Source organism: Crocodylus siamensis, chromosome 7 (assembly GCF_052110815.1).
Source record: "Crocodylus siamensis isolate JL-2025a chromosome 7, ASM5211081v1, whole genome shotgun sequence".
Classification (NCBI taxonomy): Eukaryota; Metazoa; Chordata; order Crocodylia; family Crocodylidae; genus Crocodylus; species Crocodylus siamensis.
Genome location: NC_143401.1, coordinates 53,066,674 through 53,093,840, shown reverse-complemented (window position 1 = coordinate 53,093,840; position 27,167 = coordinate 53,066,674). Strand labels below are relative to the sequence as shown.

Below are 27,167 nucleotides of genomic sequence, written 5' to 3'. Positions count from 1 at the left end.
TGATCCAAAGCCTGCCGAGCCTTGAAAGGCCCCCGTGCCCTCAGTGGCCTTTGCAGGAGAAAGGTCGGGGCCAGAACCTGTGGCCACACGAGAGCCCGCGCTCATCAAGTGCTTGCCACCCCAGTGCCACCACCACCATCCTTACTAGCAGTAGTATTACTCTTACTACTATTATTATTAATAACAAAGATAGCAAGAAATAAGTGATAAATAATAAAGTAACTGCTTGTATGACCACAGGGTCCTGGTCCAAGATGAGGGCCGTCTCTCAGGGGTGGGCAATTATTTAGGTCCATCAGCAGGCCAGTCAGCACCCTCTGCCCCACAACTGATATGGAATCTGCACACCCTGCACCTCCTCCCAGAGCACAGCACAGCCCCAGCCCCGGCCCCCGCCCCGGCTTGCCTAGCACCCACTGTGGTGTGGACTTGCCCCAGCCAGAGCTGGAACTCACGTGCAAGGCACTGACAGTCCTTGACCTAAAGAACTTGCATCTAAGCATAAGGTGTGGTTGGGAGGGGTGGGGGGATGGACAGACAGCCAGGGAGCACAAGGAAACAAGAGACACAATGTTGGTTAGATGACAGAAGACACACCACAACACAGTGCTATGCCTAACCCACGAGGGTTTAATTTACACTATTTGCTAATAGGATGCCATAAACAAATGGCAGCTGGGCATTAAGGTCCTTGTATTACCATTTTTTTTCCTGAAAGCTTCACCAAAGAATTGTCAGTTTAGGGGCCACTGTGATCCTCCTGTGTTTGTGCAGAGTAGGTAGAAATTAAAATTTTTAAAAGGGAACCATCTCTTTCCAGGGGTATTAATTGCACCTGAAAGCTATCTGCATGTTGCATCTGCAGTTGAATTATAAGCACAAATCTGAACAGTCCCACACTGATCCATTTGATTGTGGGTGCAAATTAGATACAGTTGTAACTGCTGAAATTTTCATCCACAATTCATGCAGTAGCTTACCAATTAAATTGGAAGCATTGCCAGGTTATTGTCTTATGTGGTATTAGCTAATTACAATTTAAACCCTAATTTTTGGGCTAAATTTGTATTTTGAGGGTGAAAGGATTTAGGACTAGGTAACGTAAGATATTCAACTATAATGTTCTATTAAAATACCTTTGGTTTATTGTTTCAGAACCAGATTGAAAATAAATGTCCCTATATCAGAGGCTGGCAACCTACAGCCCGCGGGCCAGATCTGGTCAATGAAGACTCTGGGTTCTGGTTAGGGGAGCAGACTCCAGCTACAGCAATGGAGGAAGCATTCCCAAGGTCCTAGAGCCTGCATTTCTCTATCTAGTCTTTTCATGCTTCTGAAGATTGCTGGGGTGGGGGGGAGTGGTGAGGCCCTCAGCAGGGGCTGAATCACAAGCAGCAGCCAGTGACAAAAGGTTGGCTATATAATCAGTGATTGAGATGGTTTATGGCCTCAGTTGCCCAATATCTTTTACTGTTCAGAAAAAAATACATTGCTTTCATTTATGTAGATTCATTTAGACAATCACATTGATTTGTGTGCATGGCAAAAAAATGGAACTCACTGGTAGGCCTAAGATTAATCAGGATCTTCTTCCTCCTTAAAAGAGCCTTCCTTTTGTCATGTAAAAAAAAGTGACTACTATTATTTTAAGTAACATGTATGATTATTCTGAAAACAAATTAAAGAAATATCTATTTTTTCTTCCAGTTTGTCCATTGAAAAATATTTGAGGTAGTTTCAGGCCTCCTTGTACCAGTCATTTTTTCTCTGTTGTTTGGGAGAGCACATACCTGTTTTTTTTAATTTGTTCATTTTTCTTGTTTTAAATAAGAACATTTTAATTGTGAAACCACAAAAATTGGCCCTGGAAATTAGGAACAGGTTTAGTTCTGAAACTGCTTTTAACCTTTTCTTTGAAACAGACTAGACATCAAACTGGTAATCTTTCTTTATTTATACTATATTCACCTCACTCTCAGTACCACACAGAATACCAAACTAGTGTATGTTATAATTATTTTGTATATGTGCTGTACACCAAATCAGAGGAAGACGCTCTGCTTTTACCATTTTGCCACTTGAACCTGATATGTAATTTATACCTCTATTTACAGGACTGCTGAATTTCAGCCTATTGCAGCAATTGTCTGAGTTTGTTGGTTTGCTAACCACCTTCTTAAAAAAGTTACGTTTGAAATATCATGTGCAGTTTTCTTCTTTTCCTGCACACTTATTTTAAAGCCCTAATAAGCTTACGTATTTCTAGATTCTATAGCAAAGTAAATATCTTAGGAAGATAAATTAAATTATAATAAGGATTGTCTGGGAAACAAGAATTGGGTTTCACAGAGTTTTGAGACTTTTGTTTTTGTTCTGATGAGGAGCAAATCAAAATAGAGACTTTTCAATTTTTTTATTTTATTTTATTTTATTTTATTTTTTGCAGAGGGAGGAGAGAGGATGTAAAAGACTAAGGTTCAGGCTTCTGGTCTGAATCAGACAAGGTGCCCTAATCACTGAATTTATTCCAGTAATTCTCTCTCTCTCTGAGCAGAAATTCCATTCTGGACCTCAAAAACTTTCCCAAAAGTTTAATCAAAACAGATAAATTTCTGCAAAAAGTTTCAGTTTTAACAATCTAACATTTTACAATGGAAAATGTTAATCAAAATCTGGCTCTCATAATAGCATTTGAACATATTAAAATTTCAGACAGTCCATTATAAAGAAACACAATGAAGCAACCATTATTATTATTATTAATCTCTTCTGGGTTATTCAAATTACAAGAAGCAATTAAATATAACATCTTGATATCCTTGGCTTTTTAACTTGTCTAACTTAAGTTGGCAGTTTCTGCTAATTCTTATCTGGATTATTGCTGAATACAAGGCAGATTTCATTCAGTTCACCTTTATACAAAATTTAAATCAAGAGAAATACAGCATATATATAGAGTAACTCTTGAGAAAAGAAAAACAAGAAAAAGGACATATCTGAGAAGGAGAGACTCAGAAGACAGAAGAGGTGGGGATGTCTTGGCTGAAGGTGGATAGGACTTCATCTGGGCATCAGCTTTGGGAAATCTCTATAGCTACAGTGGTTCCATTGCTCTCCCAAGAAGGCCTCTGGACATCTGCAATACCAGACAAACTGTATAGAGACTCTCCTGCTGGGAGGAGGTTTAAACTGGAGCCACCCTGCAACTTTGCTGCTGAACAATGAGATGTCCCTCCTTAGTCCATTAAGTCAGACTTTAAGCGATTGGACCCAAATGATACCAAGCTCCCTGCAAAGGCAGGATGGAATTCTTTGGCTCTAAGCCTGGGCCCACCAGAAAACCACACAGATGTAAGCCAGATGAGAGAAGGCTCACCAGCACAGCCATAGTGCACAACACTCTGCTAAATAAAATATCCCAGCTTGATCAGCATTGTTATCTACTTATGGCTTAAAGAGGCTAAGGAAGTACATTTTTAAGTAAATAATCTATTTGAGTAGAGGGTAGCTGTGACATAACTTAAAATTTTCCTGCCTGCTGACTTGATCCAGCTGTCAGCATTACAATGAATACAAGTCAAAATTAAAAATAATGTATTCGTCAATGATGCTTTTGTCCCCAGGTGTTCCTGTAATATTTATTGTAAGACATTTCCTAATTAGATATAAATCTGTTTTTCTTCTGTTTTAAAATAATTCTGTAACATGAATTAAATATAAAGCATAATTATATAACCCTTTTATCGTGTGCATTTTAGAATAATTCCCTGAATTTTACCAGCTCATATTAGCAGAAGAGCCATGTCATAAGCGTATAAGCATGAAGACCATTACATGAAAGTGCTACACACAGAACCTGTGAACTAGAGCCCACAATGCTTTATCTAGTTCTCATAATGTCACATCACTGTAAAATCTGTTATATTCAGTAAGGTACAGTATCACTGGACGTTCATGTGGCTTCTCCTCTGAAGTAATATTTGCAAGCCTAATATAGTTTTTAAATATTGTATCTGGATATGTATATGAATTAATGGAAGTAACATTATTGTAACTAATACTGGCTCCAAATATGCAAGTGATTCCCTCCGAGTTGACTGCCTGCACATGTGTGTATGTATGTTGGCATACACACCTGAGACTGCAGTCTGAGAGTCTACCACCTGGGCCCTGCCAGCAGTAAATCCATGCAAGATCATAAAAAAAAAATCATCATCCTTTCTGCAAGACAGAAACTATCAAACCAACCATTATATCTTCTGAGGCATGTCCTGAAGTCATTTGACATGCAGAGTTTTCCTTGACCTCAGTACACATTTTGTACATGGCAGAATATAAGTATATCACTCTGTCTAGTTAAAACTACAGGAGAAAACCCTTGTTAAGGCAAAGAGCAGTGCTTCATGATCATGCAGAGAATAGCTACCCTCACACCTCTCTCCCACTGAGTCACCTCCAGAAAACGTTTACATTCTACCAAAATGAGACAGACTCATGTCTCCTAAAAACAGGAATCTATAGAAACCTGCCTAATTCCAGTTTTTTACAAAACATTTTTACTTTCCATACCATGGACAGAGACTAAAAACTTTTTGCATTTCCCTTTCATTTAGAACAACTTACTCCTACTTAGAACAACTTACTTCCTAAAATGTTTTGATTCTTTTCCACAGCTCATTCTTACAGTCAATTCACATTTCTGCAGCTTGTGTTACAGCTTGGCTATAACTTTAAATAATTATAAACAACAGATCTTGACAAAGAGCCATTGTGTTCTTCATTGAAATAGAATTTTCCAGAAAAAATCCAATTTGAAGTTTTAAGCATCAGAAGAACTCACTTTATGCATCTTGAAACTTCAGAAGGTGAAAAGTATTTGTGTTTTAGTTGAGATGTAGAAAACCTAGGTTCAATTCTCCTCCGCAGTCAGTGCCACTAGCATTGGACTAGACATTCAGTGTCTCTTCCTTTGGTCTACTTCATATTTATTGACTGGTACAAAGTGGGACAGCTCAAACAGAAGAGACTGAGAAAAATCTACCCCACAACAGCCAGTAATCTGGTTGGCTATGGCATTCACCTTGAATGGGGATAAAACAGCAGGAAAAGGTAGGAAAACCTTGATCTCTCACCTTCCAGGTGAGTGTCCTATGAGGGTACTCGCTGTAATGGGTTCTGATTCTTATGCTCTTATTTTTCACAAAGTCTTCAAAAGGTTTCAGATTCACCCTCATATGAAACAAAAATCATTTTGAAGTCTCTGAAATACCTGTCAGGCAGTACAGCTGTTGTCCCCCTCAACCATTCGAATTGGCTGTGCTGAGCTTGTGCTTGAAGTAACTGAGTTGAAGTGGCAAAAATTGCTTTACCTTACACCTCCTCAAACTTTGGGACTGGCCAGTAACTCAAGTGGTTCCCAGGACAAGTTAGAATGTTTCAGTGCTGCTTTAACTGACCCCAGCTGGAACAGTTTCCTAAGTACCATATCACAGGCCCTCTGACTGACAGATTTCCATCTCCTACTAACTTTACCCCTCCACCAGAGGCAGGGGATTAAAATAGCATAAAACCATCTATAACAATTTTCACATAGTAGAGCATTCTACACTAGAGGAATCCATAACTCCTCCATTTTGACTTCAGCAACACAAAGGGAACTTAGCTGGAGTTGTAAATCTGCCCCAGAGATTTGACTGGGAGTCTATAGGGGAGGAGGGTAAAGAATCAGTTTTATGGGCAACCTGGTAGAGAGATTTCATTTATTAGTAGAACTCTTTGCAATTTTTCCATAAAAATAATTTAAAATAATAATGCCACTGTTGGATAAATTACTTGTATTTTGGCAAAATTTCATTTTCTTTATATTGACACTGTGAAAATCCAATTTGTTCATTCCCTCATTTTTTTCCTCCCTTTTTACACAGAAAAAAAAAATAACAAATGTGGATTTTCCCTACTAAAACAAAACAAATCTTTAAAAGGTTTTAATTGATAAAATTGTAAAGCTTTAAGCTACATGCAAAATCATTAGGGAAATTTTGTAAGCTGCTTTAAGTAGCTCATCTTGTCAGGTGCACTGAAGAAGTGGCTTGGATCAGCTGATGCACTGGGTCATCTTGCTGGTCAGCAGAGGACACAAGGGTAGAAAACTGATTGGTGAGTCTTCATTTGGGTAGCAAAATCAAAGACTGGGATTAGAGAATTAATTGCTTGGAGAAATGATGAATCAAGGAGACAAATTGTTCCTGGGGCTTAATGGAATAAAGAACAGATGGGGATAAGAAATGGATGGATTGGTGAGGTTTGATTGTGCGGGAGGAAGGAATGATGGATGTGGAATACAGGAGAGAAATGCAAAGCAGCAGCAAAGAGATATGAAAGTCCCAGCTATGGGCAAGGGCTTCTGAAAAGTTTAGGTGTAGCAAAAACAAAATGTGTTCACTATCAGAAAGAACAGTCGGACAGAAAGAGGCAGTGAATTAAAAAAACATGGATTAGAAAGGAAGATAGGAGACTGAAAAATAAAGAACGTGTGGGTGGGATGTGGTAAGTGACTGGTAGAGAGGAGGCAAGCAGGCATGAGTGAGATTGAAGACACAGATGAACAGATGGTTAAAAAAAGGAGGGGTTTAGAAGGAGAATGCAACTAGAATTTGGATCCCAGAAGTTCTGATGCATATTTGCAGACACGTTATTTTTTACTGGAAAATTATTCTGTAATTTCACATAAAAAGCAAGCAGGACCCTTCTTTCTTTTCTGCTTTTTGCTTAGAATAAAATCCAGGGTTTTACCTGATACTTTCACAAAATGCTAGGGAATAACCCAGCTCCCTTCAGACTTGACATCAATCTGCACTGCTCCCTCCTGTTTTTGATTACATTATCTATGGGTCTAACTTGGTCTTTTGGCCACTACACCCAACCTTAGAGTAAACCTATGTCAGGCCCACTTCTGGTTAAATGCATGCATATGGCGTGATCAACCAAAACATTACTCAGACTCAGCGACAAGACTTAGTAACTGGAGACATATATTCAACTCTGAGTGTCAAAATGTACTTAATATATTGTCCAACACTACACAATGACCAACATTTTAAAGAGCTGTACAGGTAGAGCCCAAACCTTATATAGATTCCATTTATTTCTGACTTTGCTTACCTCAAAAGGTAGCGTTATTGGTGGTGGCGGCTTTTTCAGTTCTTCACATTTTCTCTTTTTACATATCCGGTGACTAGTTTTACGTTTCCTGCAACAGCTGCATTCTTCACAATTGGTTTTCCGCAGGCAGGGTTCACACACCCCACAACGTCTTCGTTTCTTCTTTTCTAGCATAGGAAGCAAAGATGAATATGACAGTTGGTGACCATAAGCTGGGCTGATAAAGGAGGATGGATCCGAGGCCTCAGCTGGTCTGATAATGTCACCCCTGTTGTCCTGAACCAAGTTCAAGTTTATTCCAATATTTCCTGATTGTGATGAAGAAACTTTGTGTTGCAGCTCTAAATCAGCTGGTATAGCTATATGTACGTCTCTGTCAGAGGCAAGAGTGGAGTTTCCTGTGCTGGAGGACAACTGTGAAATACAGCCTTTAGGGGACTGTCCAGAACTTCCACTGAAGGCTTGAATGGTTGTAGGGATTAAATCTGCTGCACTTTCTTCTGTGTTTGATGATGAAATAGGAATATAACCAGAATCCAAAACTAATTTTTTTTCATTGATACATTCAATGGATTGTGCAACATCCTCCATTACTTGATTATTTAAAGAGGTATTTGAAAATGAATCACAAACTGTCACATTTTTTGTGTCAGATTCCAAATCATCTCTTTTACAGCTCAGGCCAAAATCTGAGCCAGGTTCAACATCCTCCGTTACGTGATTATTTAAAGAGGTATTTGAAAATGAATCACAAACTGCCGCATTTTGTGTGTCAGATTCCAAATCTTTTTTTTTATAGCTCAGGCCAAAATTTGAATCTGGTTCTTTACTGGTAGGCATCAAATCCACATCTGATTTTATCTGGGATTTAATAAATAAGCCTGAATCTTCTAAATGTGCAATTGAATTTGATTCAGTAGTACCTACAGAGTTAGAAGTTGGATAGGGTTCTTTATTTCCAGGCTCCAAATCTATCTTTAAATGTGATTTTGCAAAAGAGCCTGGATCTTCTAAATTTTCTTTTGAGTTTAATTCAGAGGTAATTATAGATGCAGAACTTGAACTGTGTTTTTCAACAGGCACTAAATCCAAGTCTGTTTTCATGTGGGATTCAACAAATGTGACTGAATTTTCTAAACATCCTTCTGAATTTGATGCAGATGAAACAACAGAATCAGAATTTGAATCACATTCTTGACCAGTAGGCACCAAATCGAAGATAGTCTTTAAAGAAGATTCTGTAAATGAGCATGAATCTCTTAAACGTACCTTTGAGTTTGATTCAGGGGTAATTACAGAGTCAGAATGAGAAGATGGAGGAACAGACACAGAATTTTGAACAAAAGGTTCCTGTAAACTACCTGTGTTGGGTTCGTTTGATGTCTCCTTATGGGGTAGGTCTTCACTTTTGTATTCCCCCTCTAACACTTTTGAATATTGACTAATTATTGGACTGTCTGAAGTAGAGACATTTATTTCAGGCCTTACAATCTTTCTGTCTTGACTATCACATTTAATAGAGGGATCTTCATTGACAACACACAGAGCGTTCTCCCCTTCGAGAGGAGTTAATTCTTTTTGTGCTAAATCTGGTTTCAACACTGTTTCACTTGCTTCAGTAGTGTTTTTTTCTTCCAATTCAGCTAAGGTTCCTTCTTTCCTTGTTTCTAATCTTTTCGGTGCTGTAACTGTCTTGTTTTTAGTGATTGCTGAAGCTTGGGACAAACTGTGTGAGAATGATCGGCTACGCAGAGACATTGTAAAGCCATTGCAATTTAAAGAATCCTGGTTTTGAAGGAGATTATTATCAGTTTTCTCCAAATTTACCCAAGATGTTCCAGATAACGCTCTAGTTACAGTACTCCTGAGAAATCTACCTGATGAATTTAAAGTTGGTTTATTTTCTTGTTGCTTTTTCTTCACATCTTTTTCTTGCACTTTCTTGCATTTTTCAGAACTCCCGGCCTTTGTAGAAGTCTTCCTTGTGGAAGTTGCTTTCTTTCTTACTTGGCTAGATTTCTTTTTGCCTTGGCTAGTTCTCTTTTTGCACAACTCTTCCTTTTTGACTGATCTGGAAGGTCTGGCATGGTGAGCCATGTTTACTGAGATGTGGAAGAGATGTAAAAGGAGTGGTGAAAAAGATCATGGAACCTTGGAAGATTTTTTTTCAATTCAACAGAAAATTACTTATTCTCATTGCTGGGCTCTGTAACAGCACAAATATAACTCTGAAATAAAAAAAAAGATTATTTTATTTTTATTAACCACAGAAATTTATGTATCTTAAATCTATTTAATAAAAATGCACCAAGGCAAAAGTAGAAATACTTGAGTATTATCAAACATTAGTCTTATTAATATAGGAGTCTTGAAATATGAGTATGCTTTATAGTCTGTTCAGAACGGACTTAAATGTTTGTAACTCAGAATAAAATGTGGCCAAACCTTAAAAGACCATGACAATGGCATAATATTCTCACTTAATGACTTTTTCCACTTTACAGAAAAGTGTGAATTAACTTAAATATAATTCAGATTAATTACAACCCCTCCTCCCCAAGAATATGGCATGGTTATATGGGAATGCATAGAGAAGTAATGCTCAGGTTTTTAGCCCTGTGCAGGCTGTGAGCGGCTGCAGCAGGGAGCACCAGCCACAGGGCAGGGGAGGTGCCACTTTTCCTCTACACTCAGAACCAGCTAGTCCCCTGCCCTTCCCCACACCCACCCTTTAGCTGAGTTTCCTGCGTTCAGCCAGGAGCCACATGGTCCCAGGCCAGAAGCCCCTACTGGGGCTTCTTGCTGGGGGAGGTGGGGCAGCCAGGCCCTGCTGTGGGAGCCTGCCAGGCTTCCCCTGGGTCCTACTGCCCTTGGTTCCTGTCATCTTTGACAGGAACCAAAGACAGATTACATTTTAATTTTCTACATTTTTTAATGGGCCAGATAGAATGCCCTTGCGGGCTGGATCTGGCCCACAGGCCGTATTTTGTCCACCCCTGCTCTGCACCACCCTTAGCTGGCCTCTTCAGGCCAAGCTCAGGCCTGGGGCTCCATGCTGCCCATACCTAGCCCTGTGTGCTGGGATCGGGCTCCACACTACTCCACATACCTGATCCAGAGTACAAGATCATGCTGTTCAGCCTGCACAGCTTCCCATAGGTCTGGAAATTTGGCAGCAGGGGTGCAGTGCCACTGCTCCCATGCCAGCAAATTTTTGGACCCATGGTAAGCCCCACATGCTGAATGACACAGCACTGAGGGCTGAACACCCCTGGCACAGAAGATTAAGATCCATCCCAGTGACTATATAGAAACTATTTTGATTGTGACTTAGGAACTGAAACAAAGACAAGATCTGCATACCTGATATACACACATACCCCCATGAACAAAGGACTAGGGAGAATCACAGCTTCTCCACCTACGTCTGGCCAACATGGCTTCAGGTACAAGGTGAGAAGTAAGTTGTTCCTTTACGGGCAATTAATGCAAAGCAGTAAACTCCAGAGTTTATTGCTCCAGGAGTGCCATTTGAATGTGCACTCAGGACCACAGCACATTAAGCCAGGTCAGAGCAGCCCTGGATGGCAGGGACACTGGGGTTCAGCCTGCCAGCCCAGGGTTTCTCTCTGCCCAGGGATTAGCCAGCAGGCAACCTTGGTACTGAAGCAGCCTTGTGCCCCAGCCAAAGCAGCATCTACATATGCGTTCCTGCAGAGTAAAAAATTGCACAGCAGGATAATACTTGTATTTATAAGTATCATCCTGCTGCAGAGTTAATTAGTTTACTCCAGCCTAATTCCAGTGCACATCTACATGTGCAATGTTTACTACGGAGCTAATTAATCTACTCCACGGTAAATGTCTTGTGTAGATATGCCCTATGAGGCTTACCTTAAGTTATTCCTCTAAGCAGAAAAAGGACGGGGGATGAATCATGACTCCAAGTCAAATTTCTCGGCGAGGTAGTATAACAGCATACTACACCATATCCAGAGTCAAGCCTGAAAGCTTCATATAGCCATGCCAGGTAAATGCATTACATAGCCAGAGCTCACTGCTCTGAAGCAATGGTTATTCAAATATAAACCTTATTCTTACATCATTCCCACCTCATTAGTACAAGGAAGTTTTTTTGTAATAAATGCAAGTATAATGTTCAGAGAACAAGATTAAAATAATGTGACAAGGACCCAATATAAATCTATGTTTTTTTTACAATGGAAAAATACATCCTTGTGATTTTTCAGGCACTTTTATCTTGAGCAGGGGTTTACTGTAGAAATTACAATATGTAGATTTGCATACATTTTAAAACATGGATGATTTTTTCTCATTTATTTAAAAGAACCCTACAAATATGCAATAGCTGTGCTATAGTTCTAGGTCACAGTGGAAATCCTATAATTCTGGTCAAGTGCATCTGCTATCCCAAGGTTTTCAGGTACTTTCTGACACTTTAGATAAAGGGTTCCCAGACTGTGGTCTATGTATTGCTGTGATCTGCATGCCTGCTATTCCATCAATTCACTTCATAACTTTTTAAAGGTATTATATAAGCCAATTAACCTAGGAAGCTGAAGCTTCACCAAGTCTATAGATTGTAATCTGGGAGAAAGGTTGCTGTGAGTACCAGGAATCCTGGCTTTCTCAGATAAACAAAAATTGCAGATTCTCTGATTAAAAAAAGCAAAATCTGCAATTAAAATTAAACACTACTAATACACACTCTCACACACTCACACACACACACACTCATACATATATCAATTGAATATGATGTTTTATTGATATATTTACAATTTTAAAGGAATTTGGAAGCCTACCAGTACCTCAATCACTATAATAAACTAAATTATAAATAACTATAAATTTTGGTATTTGATTTTGGGTTTTTTATTATGGAAAATCAGAGCTCCCTCTGCTCCCTTAGCTCACAGGATGTAGGTCCAGGCCCCTCACTCCCAAGGCACATCCCCCCAGCCCTGCCTGTGCCCCTAACTCCCTTCCCACAGCCCCCCAGCTCTGCCAGTGCTTTTCACTCTCCCCCACAGCCCCCTGCCCAACACTGCCAGTGCCCTTCACTGCCCTACCCACGGTCCTCTGGTTCTACTGGTGCACCTCACTTCCCACTCAGCAATCCCAGCCCTGCTGGTGCCCCTCAGCCTCCCCACCCACAGCCCCCTACCCCCCAGCTACAGGGCCAGGGACTTGAATTTGCATCCCCTGGTCCCCCGCAGCAGTGCCTGAGCTCCAGCTGCCACCCATGGCAGGTGGTGGCTGAAGTGTAGCCGGAGTTTGGCTCCCCCTCCCCCATGGAGCCGGGGGCAGAGGGGCGGCGCTTCCCACTGCAGGCTCAGGCAGGGCAGGATAGTGCCTGGCTTTCTGCTGCTGTGAGCACTCCCAGGGGGGCAGGGAGACTGATGTCCTCCCCCCAGCAACACTCCCCCTGCCTGCCCCACAGCAGTGAGGGGCAGAACCCTGCACCACTGCCCCCACTACTGCTGGGTGGGCAGGGGATGCTTTGCCAGGATGATGCAGGTTCTTGCAGCACCAATGAGCTTCCCTGCACAGCCCAGCTCTGCCCTGCTGTACCGGGTCCCACCTGCTGGGCTGCAGAGGCCCCATGGGAGGGCAGTAAGGCAGGGAGCCCAAACCCACAGAGAGCAGCCTGCACCTGCCTCCACCCCAAGCACAGGTCTCCACGCCCCTGAGGAGCGCACAGAGCAGTGGGAGCCAGCTCCACCCTTCCACCCCCCAGACAAGCTGCCCACAGCCCCATCCTGCTCCTTGCCAGGGATCTGCAGCTGCACATTCCAGCCCCAACCCTAAGCCCCACACACCGCTCAGCTGAGCAGCACACCAACCTGAACCCCAGCCCGGCCCATCTCCCTCTCTCTCCCCATATCGAGGCCTCAATCCCCCTTCCCCCACCCAATTTACTTATGGGAGCTGCTCTCCAGGCTGCCTGGCAGCCATGTGCATATACATATACGTGATGCCTGCCTGATGGCCCTCCTCCCACTTCCCCAGCCCCTTGCAGGCTGGAACACTGCTAGCCTACAGAGAGCCACGTGGCCCATGGGCCAGATCCAGCCTGCTGAACTATTTTATCCAGCTCACTAGTAGGCTACTAAGAAATTGGCGGTGGGGTTAGTGGTGTGTGACCTGCCACAGAATTTGATGTCCCTGTGCCTTGATGGACATGGCCATTGGTGATGGGGTAAGCAAGGGGTACGCAGATACAGCCATACAGCTCTTGCTTGTCCCACTTCCACCCAGACGCTTCCAGACCCACACCACTGTCACACCAAGACCTGTGCTACCACCCCTGGAGCTGTGCTGCTTCCCCCACCCCTAGACCCACTGAACTTCTGCTCTCTCTGCAGATCCAACCTGGGAGGAGTCCTGGAGTCCAGATATAGGTTGGGACCCAAGGTGAGTTTGATGCCCCTGGCATAGTTCATGCATGTTGCAATGTTCAAGTCTACTGGTAGATCTAGTCTTAATTTCTTTAGAAATACACTGTTTCTTACTATGCATTTGTACCATGCAGCAGACACTAAGCAAGGCTATAGTACTATGGTTCCTGCTACTAGTGTTGCTAAGGCCAATTAAAGAAAAGGCCTAGCCTTAAAAAATTCTACACACAGTATGGAAATTACAAGTTAAGATTACATCAGCAACTCTTGACACTGAGCTTAATACTCAGTTCATAGTACTCCAAGCAAAAATATTCTCAGCAGGCAGAAACCAAACATGCCTCTGTAACAGAACTTTGCAGTAATTTGGAAGTCTAGATAAATATTATATTTTCATCACACATCTCTCTTCAGGAATTATACACAACAACTTTTTAATAACATACTTGTGTGTGTGCACGTGTGTGCGCACATGCGCACACACGCTAAAATGCCTGTTTTTTCAAGCTATCTTATGCAGTCTACCAAAAACAAAGATGTTAGCAATTCAAGAATATCTTAATATAATCTCATCTAAATCTTGTTTTTGCTCCTACTTATCAAATGTCGCCAGAGTACACCTAAATAACAAAAATTCATTGAAAAAAATGGGTCTTAAACCAATTAAAAAAGAATAGTTAAAACAAATGAACTGTATAAACATAAGCTAAATAGATCATTTTGTGATCTCCCATTAGAAGTTTAAGTCCATTAGGTAACATTACAATGCAGTTTCTCTTAAAGCAAGTCATTACACTTGATGAGAGAACAAATAATATACATATACATACTTAATTACCCACATCTATTATGTTTAAAAGGCATAGAGGAAACCAGTCCAACTGCTAATAAAACAATAATAAAAAAAGACCAAGAAGTTCAAAGAAATTTGGATCCCATCCTGAAATCGCAACACAAATCCAGATTTGGAGTTAACATTATCTGAATGTTAGTCACTGAGAATATTTATTTGCTTACTGGCCTTATTACATGTCCTGAGTATTAAGGCTAGTGTCAGCATGCTTAAGTCAATAGGTCTTAAACTATGGTCTGTGAAAGAATAGTTTGCAGATAGCAAACCAATCATAAGTAGAGATCTACAGTACTTAAATCATGATTTTGCAGAAACCACAAAATCCAGGGTTGCTGGCCAAATGTGCAAAAACCCCCAACTTAATAAAATTAAGTTTTTATGATGTCTTCCCCTCCCAGGCACGCCTCGCAACCCACCCAGAAGGGGACTACACCAGCTAGCTGGCAGGTTGGAATGAAGGGGGCATGAGACAAGATGGTGGCTGCCCCTCCCCAGGGCCTCTCCACCAATCAGTGCCAAGCAGGGGCGAGACAAAGAGCGGCCAGCAGTCAAGATGGCAGCTACCCCTCCTCCCCCTGGGGCCTCTCTGCCAATCAGTGCTGAGGGGCAGGGCTGCTGTTAAACACCTGTGAAATGGGCTCTTCATGCTGGAAAAAACCATGAGACTGGCTTTGTCTCGCCATGAGTTAAGTAGGTCCCTAGTCATAATTTGTTGCCTCTCTTCTTTGTTTCTAGCTCTTTCTATGGTTTGAGGCTCTTCATTATAAAGAATAGCCTGGGGGCCTGTAAAAGCATTTGGAAACAAATACCTAGCAGTCAATCTGTAGCCATTAGGGGCCACTGCTATGTAACAGTATTAGGAAGGGAAATAGAATCCACTTTCAGAGACTGGAGTAATCACCGATGGGTGTGAGGGATGCCCAAGGAAAAAGGGAATAAGCCCAACAGGAACCATATTCAGTGGAGCAAGAGAGAAAGGAACCAAACCAAACAGCAGGAAAAAGTATACAAAGGAGCAGTAATATGAACAAGGAGAAGAAACGGGAAACATGGAAGTATGTAAACCAGGAGGAGATGAGGCCACAGAGAAACATATTTACAGGATCATAAGGTGATAGAAGCGCAAGAGATTGGGGAGAGGAAGATTAATACAGAGCAAAAAGCAGGTAGTAAGATTGTCCAAAATGAAAAAAATATGTATCCCATTGATAAATATTCCCATTGACAAGCCCAAATACTTTCCCAATACCACTTCTCCAGTTAAACACTGATACAGGTTTCACAAGATTTTGGGAGATGCAAGGTTGTCTCACTATACCAGAGCCAGATCTGGCAGCCAGATTCCATTTCCCAGCAGTCCCTACCCTCATGACTTGGGCCAGTCTCCATGGAGACCCCAGCTGCACCTGCCTGAGAAGTATCAAGCTAGGGTTGCCATGGAGACCAGCCTCAGCCACACCAGCAACATGCACAACAGCGCAGTGGGCTGCTCTGGAGCCATTGGAAACATAGGATGGGGGCAGCTTGCTCTGGAGCCAGGGCACAGTTGCGATCTGTAGCCTGCATACTCTGGACAGGGGTGCACAAGCAGGGGATGGCGGCTTTGCCCTGGCTTCTTGCAGCGGTGACAGCCTGGTCTGGAGCTGGGGCAGAGCCACCATCCCTTGCTTGTGTGCCCCTGACCGGAGAGTGTGGGCAACAGATTACAGCTCTGTCCTGGCTCTGGAGCAAGCTACCCCCATCCTAAGTTCCCAGAAGCTCCCTGTGCCACCCACTGCTGCCAGCACAGCTGAGGTTGGTCTCCATGGCAACCCCACCCTGAGCTTTCCCACTGCAGGTATGGCTGGGGTTTCCATGGAGAGCGGCACAAGCCATGCAGGTGGGGGAGGCTGTGAAATGGAGTCCATGGCTGACCAGATCTGGTCCATGGGCCAGACTTTGCCTGTCCCTGCATTAGACTCATAGTGCTCCTCAAAAAATGCCAGGTCTTAGCTTTCCCTTTTTAAATTTACTCTTGTTCCTTGACTACAGAAAATAATATAACAAATCTTCTGTTGCCAAGAAAAACTGCAACAGGTCAGAAAGTTTTTGACACTATGGATTCCTTGTTTCCCAGATAAATCTCTGGGCTTATCTTGTGAATCATGTGTACATGTTTGCACACCTGCTAGTGTTAATTTTGCATCATACCCTGTGGCAAGGATCTCACAGCACCCGAGTGCCGTGGCACCTTGGTTTGCAATCAATGTATCAGATGATCTTTTTCTCCACTCATTGAAGATGCTTCAGATCCTGGTTTATGTAACTTAAGTTTGCAATTTCCATACTTTTGAATGCTATTGTTTTTAAAACAAGGATGTGTTTAATACTGTGCTTTTACATTAAGTCATATAATAATAGTAATTATAAGGCAGAATAATAGTAATAATAACTTGTTAAGGTTAATGGAAGAAGTCTTAACATCACCCTTTCCTGATCTACAATTTTAGGGTACAGATGGTCCTGTTGACAAATTGAAAGGGCAAATTATCTCAGGGAGACAGAAAGATAAGATAACCAAGCTACCACTCTTTTCAGAGCCTCTAAATTCAAAGTAGTTGGGAACTTCTCTTTCAGATAGAACGAGAATGCCAGTAATTTTACTTCTCAACCTTTTTAGATTCAATGCACCACTCCATAACTTTTCTGAACTTGGTGGCACCCTGGTTGAGAACCACTGTTCTAAAGCCTCTGCTTATCTAGTATTTCCCCTATTTTATTTCTAGGTTTATCATAAATCTCATTCAGGCAGGAGCACCCACTCCTGCTGCTGCTACTTCCTGGCACAGCTCTGGAAAACAGAGGCACATGGGACAGTTACACCTGGCTGCAGCAATGATGATGGCTGTGCTAGCACTGCTGTGCCCTTGAAAGGGTCTTGTGGCACCTCACTTCTCTAATTCAATTTATCAAGGATTTTTTAAATTGGGGCAGGGTCTTTCAACAGCTTCCTGAAAAGTAGAAAAGATGGCGGTTTATTGATTGTCTTGCTCAGATTGGGGAAGGGGAGGAAATAAAAACAGCAATAGCAACTTTATGTATTTTGCTTGGACTCTGACTACTGGAACAGAACTGAGTGATAGAAAAACCCAGGAGAAGGATATTTCTGTTTGTTTTGGACTTTTTTTCACAAAGCTTCTCCTTTGTTTGTCTGGGACTCAGACCACAAAACTTTTGGATGACTCTGGGTTCCCAGGCAAAATATCTACAAGGAGGAAACCTCTAGTTGTTTCAAACAAATAAGGTGTGGTATATGAATGTTGGCCTGTCACCGTACCTTACCTGTAACTAAAACACTGTTTTTTTTTAATTGAAGAGTCTACTATACCTCATATTTATTTATTTATTTACTCCTATACAAAAACACCAACATGCGGATTTTATTTTTTACAATTTATATTTTTTACAAAACTTATTAACTTGTCTTATTTAACAGCAATCCTGGAGACTAATTTTATTTTAAACAACTCAGACATAGCAAGATTGTGCTAGTACATAAAACCTAATAGTGAAAATGAAAGAGAATAGTTAGGTTAAGTCTTTGTACAAGCTAAAGTGACATGTCACCAGTAAATTTAAGCCAAATCTACAGAACATCTATAGGGAAAGTGCATGATATATAGGAAAAGAATCATTATCTACCCCTTCTGTGGCCTCAGTTACACTTAAAATGTTACTGGCATAGATGTACTGGTAAGGGGTGTAATTTATGCTGACATAAAACATGCAAGCAAAAGCCCTAGGGTAGATGCTGCTGTTATGCTATAAGCAGGCTTATACTAGTATACTACAATAACTGTATCTGCATGCGGAGTGGATGGTCTACTGCTTTGAATACAAGGCATAGTTAAACAGTAAAGCATACACATAGGCAAGTCCTAAGTGGTTATCTCCCTTATTCCTTTGTCTTTGGAGGAAATATGACCAACTAGAACTGGCTGGACAGACTGAGGGGGTGCCTGACACCTCAAGAGCATGCAAGTATCCTGGAGTACTCCAGGCCCTGATACGTGTACCATGTTTGTTATTTTTAAAAGAGCTGGGAACATTCCCTGCCCTTGCCTACAGCCAGCTGCTCTGTTAAGCTTGCAACTCCTCCTGGCCACCACACTGGTGTGAGAAAGGATTTCAGCATTAGCTTTCCTCAGGACTAGAGAGACAGATGAAGATCTCCTGCTGCAGCTGCTCAGTGGGGGAGACTCACATCCTATCTGCACAAGAAAGGGTTTGTTGTGCTACTTATACACAGCTTAGATCAGCACAGAGCTCTCCTGATGGCATATCTTATGCCATTTCCCCAAACAAAATAAGCTATATTAGCCAAAGTACTTTTTGCTGATGTAACTGCATGTGAACTAGGGCTTTTTCTGGTATGGTTCTATTGATTACTTATGCCAAGAAAACTTTAGTGTGAGTTAGGCTTAAAGCTTCAACACTCCCCAACAGTGTTGACAACATTGTTGTCAGCATGGACTGCAGGCTAAGCACCCTCTTCTTGGACACAGGACCAATAAGAAAGGACCCTACTGCGGTGTTCTCCTTTCTGCTGAAGAGGAAGAAGGGAACCAGATGTACCACACCTGCTTTGTTCTTGTAGGCCAACAAGAGGAGAGAGGCAGAGCTGTAGAAAAGGAGACAAGAGATTTAAATGGTGGTTCCGTATGGAAAGAACCACAACTATTAAACATTGGTAGAGAAAGAGAGACAGAATGAACAGTCAGGATTGGGATGGGGTATGAAGTAATTCAAGGATGAAATGCTTGGGAAGAGAATGGGAATGAAACCAAGGATTACATATTTTGTGAATGAATTGACAGGACCATGAGTAAAACAGTGATTAACTGCAGGACAGAATGGTTCTAGGAAAGAGTGAGCTAGAACTGACTGATCAGTGATAATGAAAGTGGACTTGAAGAGTGGAGAACCAGGTTGAAAACAGATTTGTGGAAGAGGAAATGGGACTGAAAAAGAATGAATAACTTTGAGTACAAAAAAGGGAGAACATGGATTTGGAGAGAAGGGACTCAATTCGGGAAAAAGCAACATGTTAATCTTATAGTTGTGTGCACTAGGCAGAATGAAGAATGGATAAAGAAGGGAGAGATTTGAAATGGTGTAAAAAGAGAAAGTAAGTATTTTAAAACAGCTTTTCTCAACCAGCGGGTCATGACCCAAAAGTGCGTTGCAAGAATATATGAAAGGGTCATGAACAAACTTTAAAAATGGATTCTCCTTGAAGGGGGAAAAACATGGGAAACCGTGGTTTTTCCCTTGCAGTCTGGCAGAGTTCCAGACTGCAAAGGGCTATTCAGGGCCCTGCATGCCCCCCCAACACCCCATCCTGACCAACACACTGAGGGGCTGGAGCCTGGGGACAGTGAGTTGGGAGTGAGGGACACTGGGTCGGGACTGGCCGTTGATGTTTACAAACGGGCTCTGGTACAAAAAAAGGTTGAGAACCACAGCTTTAAAAGAAGCACCCACACACATTTACAAATTCATACTCTGCTGGCTTCTTGCCAGGTGTCAGATACATAAACACAACTTAAAAAAATATTTCAGGTTAACAATTTAAGCTGTAGTGAGTAAAGCACAAGGTAAAAATCTATTTTTAATTAATATTTTGTTAACCTGACAGTGTTCCTTGCTGCATATTAGTGACCCTCCATTTTCCAGTCAAAGGGTTGGTTATAGCTCACTGTTGTTGCTTGCATCAGCCAAAAGTGTGGGACATTGTGCCAGAGGCCGCTCTCTAATTTCAAATAATTTAATGTAACTTCATATAATCTTAATTATCTGTAATAGCAAGAAAATAATGTAACACCTAAAATGTCTATGCTAACTTGGCAGCTTACCATATTAAATCCAATGGAATGATTTTTGAAGTTGTCAGGTTCTTGGACCCTACCCAGAGATGTAAACCCATTCTGCTGATTTCCCTGCCAGCAAAACCAAATGGCTCCTACTCTCTTCAGTCTCGCAACATAAATAGGGTTTGGGCCTAAACAATCAAAAGTAGCCTTCAATGTACACCCTACAGTCTGTAGTATTAATTAAATGGATAAACACACTTTTCCACATAGAGAAAATTAAACTAAAAAGCCTTTCACAATTTAGAGAACTTGTATATATGAGGGGAAAAGGTACAGCCCCCGGCAGCATCCAGCTCACAACTCTGGGTCATCCAGCCTGCAGACTTTGCCCCAACTTTGACTGTAGTAGGGGACTTTTCTGCTGTGGCAGGCAGGTGCTCAGGTAAGAGTTGCAGCGCTGGACCCTGCAGCATCATGGGAACAAGCCCAGTACCGTGTCTTGTTCCCACTGTGGCAGTCAAGCATCTGTGGTGCCAGGCTTCTTCCCATGGTGCTGCTGGGGCTCCAGTGTTATGGGGCTCTTGCCCACTTGGCTGCCAAGCACCAAAGCAAAAGCAGCGGTGCTGGAGCTCCAGCAGCACTGCAGGAAGGAAGCTGGCACTGTCTTGTTTCTATGGTGCTAGCCAAGTGCCTGGGATGCCAAGCTCCTTCCTGCCAAGTCCCTGACTTGCTGTAATGGGTGCTGTGTGATGCCTATCCTGGACCAGCCCTACATACTGCCATATGAGGCACAGTCCTGGACCAGCCAGAGTGGGCAGTGTGCACGCTGGATCTGGCATGGGTGAGAAGGGGCACATGGACCCAGTCCAGCCCACAGGGCCAGCCCTGCACCATTTATCAGGCCCATGGACTGGTGCTATCCCACTCACCCTGCCAATGAGCCAGATAAGTTTGACACCCCTGTTATGTATGAATAAAAGTGTGGGAGAACGAGGGCTACAGCAAATTGGTGCCTCAAAACAAACTGTTTAATTGTTTAAACATAAAGTGGCAACAAATTGGTTTGGAAGAGGCATATCTTTGATGTGCATGTACTAGCACAGTGGATGGCAACTTTTTTAGGCTGCTTTTAAGTCAGGGATAGGCAATCTGGCAGGCACTAGGTGCCACTACCGCTGCTTCCCTCCAAGGCAGCAGGCAACACTGAAGCAGCCTACCACTGAATGCAGCTGGAGCTGCACATCTACAAACCTAATCAAATGGCTTCATGGGCCAGATCCATATATTGCCAACCCCTGTAACAGCGGATTACAGAGAGGTGGATAAGCTCTACCTTATTCCCTGTTTGGTATAGCCAACCTTTGCTCCAAACAGTCACAGCAATAAATATTGGTACCAGTCACATTGTATTGATCCAAAGTAACTTTAAAAGCACCATCAGACTGAAACCAGTTTTCCCTTGAAAACTCTTGATGAAAGACTATTTCCCTGCTAAGTATAAGTCTCCTATCTCATACTGCTACCATTATTGAGAATTAAAAAAAATTGCATACATTTTACAATAAATGTTTTATATTGTTCTTGAACTAAAAAATGTGGCTGAACCACTTCGGGTCAACCTTAATAAAAAAATTAACCTTCGGGCAGAGACTAAGCCTGGAAAATTTCAGCCTAAAAGGTGAGTGTTTTGGATGCTTGTAAGTGACTGAAAACAATTTACCGTAGAAATGCTATTGCTTAGACAAATATTAGCCACCATGAATAGCATGCCGCTATAATGAAACAACATCAATAGGGATTTCAAAATATTATGCTATGAGAGAATTCTCCTTACAGATCACTTTTCATTTATTTCTTTATTGAGTATCTACTTCTCACAACAAACTCATCCATTGTACTACCAAAACGCAGCCTGTCTCCCGCCAGAGAACAAGGAGAGTTCCCTTTGGGGCACATCGGTACTACCCCTCAGATGGCTATAAGGCACCCCTGCTGAGAACTAAAAGCAATCCTCTTTCCTCCTCTAAATATGCTACCTCTCCTGCTCTCTCTCCACCAACAAGCAATAGACAAGTTTTAGGATACTTGGATCCTAAATGACTTCAATAGGTAAGCAGTTGGAACTCTTCACAGAAATATTACTAAGCCTAAAATACATTTTAACTTAAGAAACCAAAGTTATTGACCCTCACTGAAGAGATCTACTATTATGCACAAGTGTCTTTATTTTTTGTGAAGTGTTTATTACATTTGCTTGAATTTCTCCATTGGCTTTAAATTTTAAAGATACTCTTAATCTTACCCAGCTATGTTACTAATCATGTTTTGGATATCTAATAGTATGAGTGCATTTTTATCCAGTTTTATGACTTTCTACTTTGATGTTAACTTCTTTAGAATTAGAGATGTGACCAAATGCATTTCTACTATAACTCTGCTGACCAGTTTGTTTACACTGCCTTACACTGCAACTCCACATGCTACTGCACAGCAACATCAATACACTGGTGCCCTGCTCTGGATACCCACATGCACAACTTCCTTTCACTCCTTAAAGGAATAGTATCTCATTAAGTAGAGCAGCTGTTATGTACCCAGAGTGGTGTAGAATCTGTTGTTTAAAGTAGTTTCCATTTATAACCATTAACCCGAATTTATTTGTGGTGTAACAGCATTGATTGCTGTGTTATGCTATGGATGAATCAGCCCCATTTTCTGTTTAGCATATTTTTCTATTATTTTAGATGCTTATAATTCACATCTATATTAGGTTAACCTCTGCCCCCTCCTAAATAAGCCACCTGGCCCCAATCAATTCCACTCAGACTAGCCACCTGGCCCCAATCAATTTGATCCAGTAAACTAGGCTACTCTCTCCCTAAATTCCCCAAAGACTCCACCCCCCTAGACCCATGGTACACAGCCTGGACTAAATTTCCTCTCAAGCCATTAAGCTTGCCTCCTTTCAGACCACCTGCCCCATATAAATTCACCCAGTTTCCAACTAATTTGCCTCAGTTCATCTTCCCAGGTGGAAGCATAACTCCCTCTGCAGCTGCAGCAACAGTGTTCTGTGAGGAGGCTCAGATTTTGTTTCCGCTTGCAAAACATTGTTTTTAGGAAAATATTTTCTCTGCTCCCCTGCAGTAATTGCTTTTTGGAGCAGCAGCAATGGAAAGGAGCTATTTCCTTGTGATTCACGGAGTTAAGAGGTGTGGCAGAAGGGCCTGCAGCTCTGTTGCCCCTCCATCATTACATGTATTTAGCTGCATCAGTGCAAGGGGGCTTTGCTGGCTACATAATCAAATCGCTAGCTCACTATGCTCCAATTTAATAAAAGGGCTTCTGGACCCTGCTTCACAGTGAAGCTGCTTTCTACAGAGGCTTGCTGAAAGGGAAGGGTTCCTTAAACAAGGGGATGTGCTGAGCAAAACATGGTTTGCCCCCTCCTTGCAGTAGGGGTGTGGAATCAGAAACCAGCAGTTGGGTCTGAGCAGGAGCAGGGTGGGGGAGGAATTGTTTTGCAAGAGGTAGAAAAGTAGCCAGAGGTGGTCTGGTGAAGTTTGAAACGTTCACCCGAGCTGCAAAGGAACCAAACAATGGGTCACCCTCTGCTTCCAGATCCAAGGAAGTGAATCCACACAGATGACTGGAGTTCCTCTGCTGAAACTTGGAATAACACCACGGAACTTGGGATTCGTGGGTTTTAAATAACAAAACACACAGACTTTTTTGTTTTGTTTGAGACGTTAAGGGCGACCTCCGAAGGATGCTGCCCGGCCCCTGCTTGCTCTTGGAAAGGCTCGCGAGGGGCCTAGCCTTCTGCTCGCTGTCCCTTTAATGACTCCCTGCCCCTGCGCGGAGGTTTCGAGCGGCTTTGCTCGCCCGGCGGGTTTTTCCAGGCAGAGTCTCGGCGCGCGCGGCGGCAGCCGGGGAGTAGGCTGGCTTCCCCGGCCCAGCGCGCTGCGCCTTTCACCCGGGGAGAAGGAAGAGGGGGATGAAGCTCCTCGGCCCAGCGCCGGCCCGTGGTTTCCCGTCCTGCACCCGAGCGCCCTGAGAGTTTGCAAAGTAGCTCTAACTTTTCGGGCCGGCGGCGTGAGCGGCCCCGAGACTTCCCACGTCTTCCCTCGAGCGGCTGCAGCTAAACTTCGCCGTCGCCCCAGCAGCCGCAGGACTCGGCGGTAGGGCAGGGACGAGGCGGCGGCGCCCACCCGCCGGCTGGACCCGTCCCCGTCCCCGATACGTACCCGGCTCGGCGCGTTGTCAGCGGGGCGCGGCGACCCCCGCACGGCTCGGCGACCCCCGCGGGGCAGCGGCCAGTGGCTCCATGGCGCGTGCCTCCCGGGGCGGCCCCCGCTGCCAGGCGAGCCCCGCGCGGAATATGGAGCCCAGGAGCGGGGCAGCGAAATGTGCTCTCCCCGGAAGGGTCGTGTCTCCCCTGGCCAGACCCTCTGGGAGGGACGCTGGGCTCCGCTCTCGCTGGACCTAGCCCTCCCGGGCAGGAAGCAAAACGTGAGCTGGATCCCTCCCCTCGTCGGAGCGGGATTCCCTGCCCGCCCCTCCTTGCCCTTTCCCTGGCCTCTCCAGGCAGGCGACTGGCCTTTCCGCACGTTGCAAGGAGGGAGAAATCAGCTGTGGGAAGCCCCTAAGTCACAGCAGGGCAGAGATTCCTTCAGTGACACCAGTATCCACCCGGTCCCGAAATCACAAGGTGGGGGGACGGGAAAGACGCTAGATCCCACAGTCCATCCATACACCACAGCCAGGATGGACAGGAACACCAGCTTTAGCTTTGCAGCCTGTAGCCAATTTTTAATCCAAAAGGGTACACTGGGAATCCCCTTGACTCAACCTTTCCACTGGGTTTAAAAATAAAGCATTATTCTACTCATTCTGGAGGTGTCAGTCATGGCTTCCTAACAAAGGTGATACCTAAGGTGTCTGTACAATTGTTAATTTATTAGAAGGGGAACAGGGGTTTGATGTCTCCTTAAAGTTGTGACTCCTTGAAATCATTTGATTTATGTAGGGTTTTTTTGCAGTGAAAGAACTGCTTTATTGTTTGTAACTCTCTAAACATCAAAGAATGTCTCTAAAACATAGGATGATATGTACACTGCCTTTGCCTATGGAAACATTCACTTTGTAATGAAACACCCTCACACACAGATGCTTAATAAACAGGCCATAGCAAGAGAAAAGCTACTGCCACTTTCTTTCCATCCAGGAGAGATGGAAAAAGTTTATGCAATATGAAGAGCAGCCGTTTTCCTCACTTGTGCAAAGAGCAAAACTGAAAGCTTCCCTGATGTTCTTACCCTTGCCATCTCCACTTTCATGAATTGGTAGAAGCTGCTGATTGCTGCCTAATACTTGTCACAAGTATTAGACAGCAATCAGCAAGAAAATATGACTGGAAGGAAAAGCAGGGCCTCCCTCCCAAAATGTCAGTCTCTACCTTGATGGGAGACCGGAATTGTTTCTCTTTGTTGCTTCAGATGTTCTGTCCAGTGGGAATCTTGTCTACTCCCTTCAGTGTCTCTCCAAATTGGGAAATGAACCACTGTTCCCACTCAACAAATATGAGAGACAGTTTGGCAACTGTGGATCCTTCATGGTATATGCATGATAGCTCACCTGGATCTGTCAACACATGTGCCTAGGCAAGAGGACAGAGGAACAGAGGCTGCCCAGGCCTTCCATTCTTCCTTTAGGGCACTGAGAATCCAAAGGCCAGACTGAGTCCAGAGGTTTAGTGCCTCCATGGCTGTACTTGTATCAGCATTGGGGAACTGAACCTCAGTCTCCTGTGGTATATACAAGGATTCTACCCCTGAGTCACAGGGGGCTCCTAACAAATGTAAAGCAATTCATGAAATTATGCATTTGCAGAAGGGCTGGACTAGCAACTGTGAGAGGTGGGAACAGTCCTGTTCATCTGAGGTGTCAACTCACACATCTGTGATGATAATGATTTAAATGTCAACATTGTTCACCATTATATTCGCTATATACGAAAAGGAAAAGGAAGTGTCAGAGCTGTACAATTTATGACAACAATGGTAATTTTTACACAACAATGTTGTATGGCAATTAACATCTCACTGATGTCACAGAGAGGTGGTATTTGGCAGATAACTTGACAAATTTATTTTCCTCTTGCAAAGAGGAGGAAACAATCAGAGATGCCTAGCAGAGCCCATGGACATATTTCAGATTTACCAAGAAAGCCAGACTCAAGAAGTCCAGGGGAACCAAACAGAACACAGTCAGACTTTACATTTTTACACAAACTACTGCTGAGCAGCAGTTAACTTTGTTGGATTTTCCTAGCCAGATGCTATTTTGTAGGTGGAGTCCAGAAATATAACACCACCTTCTTCCCAGTCTGATATCTGGCTGGAAACACCATTTTTTGTGAAGGTACAGACTTCAGGACCTCCTGCATTCCACAGACTGGTTCTGCTAGAAGAAAGCCCTGAGCTGTCCATCAGAAGTAAAAGCAGTAGGAGGCTTGAGAAGTAGTGTTTTTCATGACAGGTTGGGAGGGGCAAAAGGACTCCAATACCATACATAAGCACAGGAGAAAATAACTGAGATTTGATGGAATGGGGCTGTTTATTGGGGGGAGTTTAGGAATGAAGCAGGAGTTATCTGAAATCTTGAAGACAACGGGGGATGTGAACTGAATGAGTAGGAAGTAAGTTTGGAGAAAAGAAAGAAATACATCTGGGACACCGAATGTATATAATAAACAACACAAAAGCAAATCAATGAATGTAAAGAGAAGCTGACATGCATTTGAAAGAGAAAATCTTGCTTTACACAAGGTTGGTTCAGCAGCCTGAACACAGACCACTTGCTTGCAGCCTTTGTGTT

At 43.0% G+C, this 27,167-nt stretch overlaps 1 protein-coding gene across 3 annotated transcripts in view; it reads right to left on the bottom strand.

The window, feature by feature from the left end:
* The window catches only part of TET1 (tet methylcytosine dioxygenase 1), a 174,318-nt gene extending 149,176 nt beyond the window's left edge, over nucleotides 1–25,142 (bottom strand). The window contains exons 1-2 of one of the 3 annotated variants that reach the window (XM_090057970.1): nucleotides 24,536–25,142; nucleotides 7,162–9,389 (exon numbers count right to left, since the gene is read on the bottom strand). In XM_090057970.1, the coding sequence (XP_089914096.1) occupies nucleotides 7,162–9,258 (2,097 nt within the window). In that variant the 5' untranslated portion in view covers nucleotides 9,259–9,389; nucleotides 24,536–25,142. The remainder of the gene's footprint in view (nucleotides 1–7,161; nucleotides 9,390–24,535) is intronic. The other 2 variants (XM_090057968.1, XM_090057969.1) reach the window with 2 other exon arrangements.
* Nucleotides 25,143–27,167: the final 2,025 nt, after the last annotated feature.